The 7561-nt window shown below is 41.8% G+C and overlaps 1 protein-coding gene across 6 annotated transcripts; it reads left to right on the top strand.

Moving 5' to 3' along the window:
* Nucleotides 1-2534: 2534 nt before the first annotated feature.
* On the top strand, nucleotides 2535-7274 carry LOC124671752 (protein ALTERED PHOSPHATE STARVATION RESPONSE 1-like). 6 transcript variants are annotated; one of them, XM_047208087.1, is made up of 8 exons: nucleotides 2535-2651; nucleotides 3357-3442; nucleotides 4192-4620; nucleotides 4657-4898; nucleotides 4987-5061; nucleotides 5397-5554; nucleotides 6002-6225; nucleotides 6386-7274. In XM_047208087.1, exons 3-8 carry the CDS (start codon nucleotides 4289-4291, stop codon nucleotides 7002-7004), a joined length of 1650 nt encoding a protein of 549 aa, XP_047064043.1. In that variant the 5' UTR covers nucleotides 2535-2651; nucleotides 3357-3442; nucleotides 4192-4288; the 3' UTR covers nucleotides 7005-7274. The 6 variants fall into 6 exon arrangements, with proteins under 6 accessions (XP_047064043.1, XP_047064042.1, XP_047064039.1 ...); XM_047208086.1 differs by having other exon boundaries at nucleotides 4192-4898; nucleotides 5397-5548; XM_047208083.1 differs by having other exon boundaries at nucleotides 2536-2651; nucleotides 4192-4898.
* The last annotated feature ends 287 nt before the right edge of the window (nucleotides 7275-7561 follow it).

Here is a 7561-nt window from a genome sequence, read left to right as displayed (position 1 = left end):
CCATTTCCAGCCACTGCTCCCCTCGCCACCACGGCCGGCCGGAGCTGAACAGCCGAAGAATAATACCAGCACCTCCACCAACAAAAGCGGGACACGAAACCCCACCACCTCCTCCCTTCGCCGCCACGACCGGCCGGAGAAGCAAAGGCGGAGAAGCGCACCCGACGCAGAACCTTCACAACCTCCCCGACAACGAAGACGAAGCCGGAACAGGGAAAGGAGGGGAAGGACCAGAAACCGCACTCCGCCGCCATCGCCGCCATCTTCGATGTCGCCGGGAGGCACACACACCTAGATAAGGGACCTATCTACACGCACGGACGGTTGCCGGAGCTCCCCCCACCTCACGGTGCCAGAACAGCGACCGGAAGCAGAGGGGAGCGGCGGAATCGCCGGCGAGAACTCGAACCTTCGAGTCGCCTACGAGTCGCCTGCTCAGCACTGTAGCCCTTGGATAATAGATTTTTCTAACGAATCGTTCATGATGTTTTTAGTTCAAACAAGGGGGTATAGTTCAAACAAGGGGGTAATCCTTTATAATAAAAAACCGTTCATGCTAGGATTGTTTCATGTTTTTCTTATCCTTTGAGAGTATTTCCAAATTTTTATCACTAATGTGCCTTCCGAAGAACTGTTTTGAACTATCAGAACGAGCGAATTCGAAGTATACATGCGAAACAGCTAAACAGGACTCCGGCCCAAGGCGAAATAGCGAAACAGCGAAACAGAATTCGAAGTAACCGACCGAACCGTTACGAGCGGGTGGGGAATGAATCCGCGTTAATGGGCCAAGCCCACATGTGACAGGGGGGTGTGCGGTGGGTGCACCGCACCGACCAGGTCGGTGTATATCACCCCCCCCTATACAGCGCTTTAAGCGGCACGGGGCGGTAGCGCCGCTTCAACCGCTGGCTGATGGGCCAGGCCCATGTACGCAACATGGCTGTCATGCAATCCACCAACAAACTCGAAAATTTGAACAAAATTCAAAATCGAACAAATTCAAAACGGAACAATTTGAGAACAATGAATTTAAATACCGAACATAATTCGGATCTGAACAAATTTCGGATTTGAACAAATTTCAAATTTGAACAAATTTTGAATTTGAACAAACTTTGAATTTGAACAAAAATTAAATTTAAACAAATTTCGAATTTAAACAAATTTATAAGTATGAATTTTTTTTAATCTGAACAAAAAACAAATCTGAACAAATTTAGAAATCAACAAAACCAGCAAAAACTAAAAAGAAATAAACCAGAAACAAAAAAAAACATGGAAAAGCCCAGCAAAAACCGGAAATCAAAGAAAAAAACCGTACAGGTAGGCTCAAAAGAAGTTAACGGGCCAGGCCCATAAGGAGCGGGGGGTATGCGGAGCGCGCGTTCGCTCCCGCAATGAGCGATGTATAGGAATTCCTATACACCGACCAGGTCGGTGTATACCCAGCGCCGCACACCCCGTGTGGGCCGGGCCCAATTCGCATTTTCGGGAATTTAGCCCCTTTCGTTTCCTGTTATCTTCTTTTTTTATTTTTCTTTTCTCTGTTGGTTTTTCTGTTTTCTTTCTGTTTCAAATTCAAAAAAAATTATGATTCAAAAATTACTAAAATTCGTAAATATTCAAACTTAAAACCGGTCAGATTCAAAAATTATCGAAATTCGAAAAATACTAAGATTCGAAATTGTTCAAAATCAAAAAATTGAAATTCGAAATTTGTTCAACTTTGAAATTTGTTCAAATTTTGAAATTTGTTCAAACACGAAATTTGTTCAACTTTGAAATTTGTTCAAACTCGAAATTTGTTCAACTTTGGAAATTGTTCAACTTTGAAAGTTGTTCAAATTCGAAAACTGTTCAAAATATTAAAATTCGAAATTTGTTCAAACTCGAAATTTGTTCAACTTTGAAATTTGTTCCAATTTTGAGAAAAGTACAGATTTCAATTTTTTCAAATTTGAAAAAGTTCAGATCCGAAATTCGTTCAAAATATTTTTCAAACTCAAAAAATATTGAAATTCGAAAAAATGTGTAGACACGAATTTTAAGTGTTCAAATTGTTTCTGTTCTAGCAGAAACATAACTGAAACAGCAAAAGAAAAAACGAAAGAAGAGAATATTAGGCCGGCCCAGCACTCTCGTCTGGGGTGTGCGGTGTCTGCTAGGGGCCGACCAGGGTGGCATATAGCACCACCCACTGGGACGTGAATGGGAGGAGACGGGAGCGGGTTTATCTGGGCCGGATCTCCCGGTGGGCCGGATCTCCTGGTGGGCTGGAATGTCTAAGGAGATGGGCCGCATGTGCCATAAATGCGAGCTGGATTACGACTCGAGTGGGAGAGTGACTCCTCTGCGGTGGCCCACCACGAGAAGGCCCGTGGAGTGGAGTTGCGCCACACACGCTCGCATCTGCAGTTACTCCGCCGCGGAATGATGGCGCTCCCCTCCCCTCCGGCGATGCCTATAGGCGACGGCAATGGCGCCCTGCTGTGCTCCTCCTCAGACCGCGCGCCTCGGCTCCCCTCGACCCGCTCTCTGCTTCTCCCCCGTAGTTCGCGCTGCGCTCGTGGAGGTGGACCCGGGAAGACCGCGCCGGCCGGGGACGCGGCTATCAAATCCGGTAGTGGCCCAAGTGGCTGCCCAGCAAGGTGATTGTACTTTGTAGAGGAACATTACTACCAGTTGGCTTCGTAATGGTGATTCACATTTTGCATAAGTAGTTTGCTTTGTTAGTTTGTGTAATCTGTTCTCCTGCAAGGATTAATAGTCTACAGTGTGGTTGACCGGCTCGAATTTTGCTAGCTTAATAATCATGTACAGTACAGTTGAGTGGATTTCCGGTGACTGATGAACCTTGATGCAAATTAGCACAGTTCTGTTTCACTCACCTGCTGAACTTTGCCATCTTTGGTACTGTTCCATACTTGATTTTTTTCTTTCTTTTAGATTAGTATTTTATACTTGATACTTCCATGATAATCAGTTCTATTCTGTGTGGAGATTCAGATAACGAAAGTCCAGAGATATTCAGAGTGTAGATCAGGTCAAACTAAACGGAAAACTAGCTAACTGAAAACCCTGAAAATAGCTGACGAACTAACTGAACAAACTCTAACGACTAGATTAACTGACATTTTAACTTTTCAGCCTTCAGTTTTATCTTTTTTCAGTTGAACATTTCAAAATACATAGTGGTGATTTGTTTCACATGATGAATCTCTTGCTTCTGGATAATGAGTATTGACTTATGATGTATCCTTATTTCACTTAGTGGGTACATCAGTCTTTCTTCTTCTTCTTTTTGCGAATGTTTGTTGCGTTTGCTAATATTAGTGAATTGTTCAACTGTGAAGATTCAATATATCCGGCGAAGACCGCGCCGGCCGGGCTGGGGTGCGGCTATCAAATCCGGTAGTGGTCCAAGTGGCTGCCCAGCAAGGTGATTTTAGTTTTCTATTGTTCTCTCTTCGGTGGGTGAAATGGATTTGCCGATGTGCTAGAGTGCTAGTGGATTATAGAGGAACATTGCTACCAGTTGCCTTCGTAATGGTGATTCACATAGTTTCCTTCATTTGAAATCATGGCGGTTTAGTTAGTTAGCGTAATCTGTGTTCTCCTGCTAGGATTAATAGTCAATAGTGTGGTTGATCGGCTCGAATTTTGGCAGAAGACAATATAATCTGGTTACAGATTGGAAATGCTTCGTTTTGGTTTCATAGCGTATAATTTGGTTCGTGGACTCTGCTGCTAGAAAACTCGACTTTTTAAATAGCTTTACACCCTGCTAGCTTAATCAAATTGTGTGGTTTTTTCTGTAATGGCTGATGAACCTTGATGCAAATTAGCAGACTTCTGTTTCACCTGTTGAACCTTGTCACCTTTGGTAGTACTGTTCCATACTTGATTTTTTCCTTTGGATTAGTGTTCCATACTTGATACTTCCATGACAATCAGTTCAATTCTATGTGGAGTTGCAGAGAACGAAAGTTCAGAGATATTCAGAGTGGAGACGGTATTTGTGCTGCGAACAACTTGCAGCTTTTTTGCGTTCTTGCCTGCCTTATTTCACTTAGTGGGTACATCAGTTTTGCTGACTTTGCCAATATTAGTATATCGTTTAACTGAGATGATTCAAAATATTACAGCTTCACAGGCACAAATTCTAACACCATTGTTTACAAATTACAGCCAGGGATCTGCAGTTAACCCCCATGAATGTCCTCAGATACGCATGTGCGCATAATCTTTGTGCGACTTTGAGTGCTGTTGGCTGTTGCACCTGAAAATGGGGGTGGCATCTTCTAAGATGGAAGACGACAAGGTCCTTGTGTTATGCCAGGAGAGGAAGCGTTTTGTAAGAGAGGCACTTGATAGACGATGCGCTCTTGCATTTACTCACTACGATTATATAGTATCGCTTAAAGACACAGGTTCTCTTCTGAAAAAATGTTTTGAAGGAGATAAGGGTGCTGCAAATGAGGATGATTTTGCAGATTCAGATCCATCCACTGAAACATTGGAGCAGGTTTCCAAGAACCGTAGTACTTCAACAGAACAGTCAACCACATATCATGCCTCAAAAAGTGTAGCTTCAGAAAATATTGCTTCAGCAAACAGCCTCAAACACAAGAGGAGAGTAATAGATGTTATTACAAATGAAAATGATGAAATTCCTGCCATGAACCTAGTTAATGTGGTGTCATCTTCTGCGCCTACTCGTCACATGGACTCCAAGGAACCTTATCCTGATGTAAGCAATGTGGTGAGGGACTTATCTTTATGCATGAAAGAGATTGAGATATTATTCTTTAGGGCAGGTGATTCTGGAGAACAAGTCCCTATGATTCTGGAAGAAGATAAAATCCAGTTCCGCCCTCTGCTATCTGAAGAATTAGGTTAGATGTCAAGCAACGTATATTTGTGTTGCATGTTCCATTTTTTCAGCTTCTCTTGACATTTGTTCAAATTAATATTTTGATGCAGCACATGGATCAAATGCATCAAATTTTCTTGCAACATTTTTCATCTGCTGCAAAGAGGAGGTTTCTGTTCCTAAACGTAAGTTGTCTCTTTGAACTTATTACTGTTAACATGTCCCTGAGTTAAAATAAAAAAACTCCGCAGTAATACTATTTTATTAGCTGTTACCATACTCTGTAGTTTAAAGTTCTTTTAATTTGTTTATTATTATTATTATTATTATTATTATTATTATTATTATTATTATTATTATTTTCCTTTCTATTCTACTGAGATGAGTTTTATATGCTATACGCTCCCCAGGCAATTGATCTTATCCTCTTTTTTGCTCAGCATTTTCGTTTTCTATTGTATGAGAGCAGAGGTGGTCTTTTACAGTGACAAGTAATTTAATCCGCCATGGTTTAATGCAGCTCCTCCTCAAGCTGAGATAAAGTATCTTACCTGGCATAGATCGGTGTCTTCACAGTTGTCACCATCAAAAAATCCTCCTGGACATATTCTTGACATCCATACATCAACGCTAGATAGATTGTATGCCTGGGAAACGAAGCTTTATGATGAAGTTAAGGTTATAGCATGCTACTTGATGTGCACCCGCATGTTCCCCATTTCTGTTAGCAGTCTCTTTTTTTTGGTTTTTCCCTTTCCTTAGAACATCATGAAATATATCTTGATTGTTCCGATTTACTATTATGATATTCCCTCCAGCCCATATTAATTGGCACGGTGCCAATTAATTTGGGCCGGAGGAAGTACTAAAATTCATGTACATATTACTTTTTTCATGTAATAGTAGATCATTTAGCTGTCATTGTTTTCTTTGGATAATGGAAGGGATTACTCTCCCGACCTCATTATCATATGGTCATATGATGGAGAGTTCCACAGAGCCAAAATTTGTTAGTGCCTTGAAATGTCAAAAGGAAAAATGATAAAGGTTATCATATGGTAGTATGATTTATAGTTTGTGTGGCCCATTGCCATTTGGTAACCCTAAGTGTGATTATGCTTTCAGGCCAGCAGCTCCATCTGCAAGAAGTATGATGAGAAATGCAAGCAACTGAGCGACCAGGAGTCACGAGGGAAAAATCAGATCATTACTGATTTTACCCGTGCTACTGTAAAAGACTTGCATTCCAGAGTCTTAGTGGCTATTCAGAAAATAGACTTCATTTCTAAGAACATAGAAGATCTCAGGGATAAAGAGCTTCAACCACAGCTGGATAAACTAATTGAGAAGTATGTTTTTCCATTTTAATCTGTGTAGATTAAACTGCACTTGGGTGTGTGTTATAAGATCATGGCAGCTTACTGTGCACTGCATCAGAAGAGGAAGATTGCTTAACATATTGGCAGCTATATGTATCTGATGGAGTACCTGTTAATTTTTCTCATTCAGTTTAACCAGGATGTGGGCAACCATGCTTCAGTGCCATCGGCGTCAACATGCGGTCATCAAGTTACTATCCAGCAGGTGCAAACTAGAAATACCACTCGACTCCGAGTCTCAATGCCAAGCTGCCCTTCTCCTATCGGTTGAGCTCAGCAAACTTTGCTTGAACTTCCAAAATTGGATTGCGTCACACAAGGCTTACCTGCACAGCCTAAACTTGTGGCTCCACAAGTGCATGAAACCTCTGAAGAAGAGGAAGGGCTCCAGGAAGCAGAACGTCGTCGACGTTACACTAACAGAGTGTGCCGTTGCTCCCATATTTACAACTTGCGAGATCTGGATAAAGTTACTGGAGGATTTACCGACCCAAGACTTGGAAGAAGCTATCGAGGGTCTAACTGCAGATATAAGAAGACATTTGCCACGCCATTTGAATCAAGGCCTCGATCAGACGTTAAATGATGAGGAAGGGGTCCCTAGAAATTATACCACTGCAGATATACAGTCAAGCCTCGTGACATTCATAGCGAAGCTTGAAGCCTTTTCAGAAAATTCAGTACAGAAATACATTGATCTGCAGAAAGGCATCGGTGCAGCTAAAGACAGGCTTCTGAGAGGGGCTTGAAGCAGTGAGTCCAAGTAACTCAGCTGGGTGAACAGCTACTTGATGAATCACTCTTAATTTGACAGTCAAGTAAAGAAATAAATGCTAGCTTCTGGTGTAAATATGAATTTTGCTGGCTGTAGCCAAAAATAGAAATCTGTATATGCCATTTTCTGTCAACTGGAGAGACAGCAAAGTATGGGGACAGCATGCATGGTTCAAACTTGTGGTACTGTAACTAAATCTTTTTTCCAGAATACATAAAATAGTACTACCTGTGACCCTGTTACACGTCCTTTTCCAGAAAATAAACGAATATTCAGCAGAAGTATGCTCTCCATTTGTTAACTGCTTCGAGATGGATAAGTATATCTGTCAGATGGCGCAGGCTGAATAGTTCAACCCGTTGACACTTGCGACAGCACACCAATACATAAACTAGGTAACAAACTGACAAGCAGTCAGTCTAGTATTCAGGCATCCCTTCCATAGTTTGATGCCTGGCTTAGGTTGACAGTATTGTAATGGGAAAAAATATAAGAAAAAATGGGAGGAATCAAGGGATGCGTCTGGCATCC

This window comes from Lolium rigidum, chromosome 7 (assembly GCF_022539505.1).
Source record: "Lolium rigidum isolate FL_2022 chromosome 7, APGP_CSIRO_Lrig_0.1, whole genome shotgun sequence".
Classification (NCBI taxonomy): domain Eukaryota; kingdom Viridiplantae; phylum Streptophyta; class Magnoliopsida; order Poales; family Poaceae; genus Lolium; species Lolium rigidum.
The sequence above is the reverse complement of the archived record's forward strand: the minus strand, read 5'-3'. Positions and strand labels throughout refer to the sequence as shown.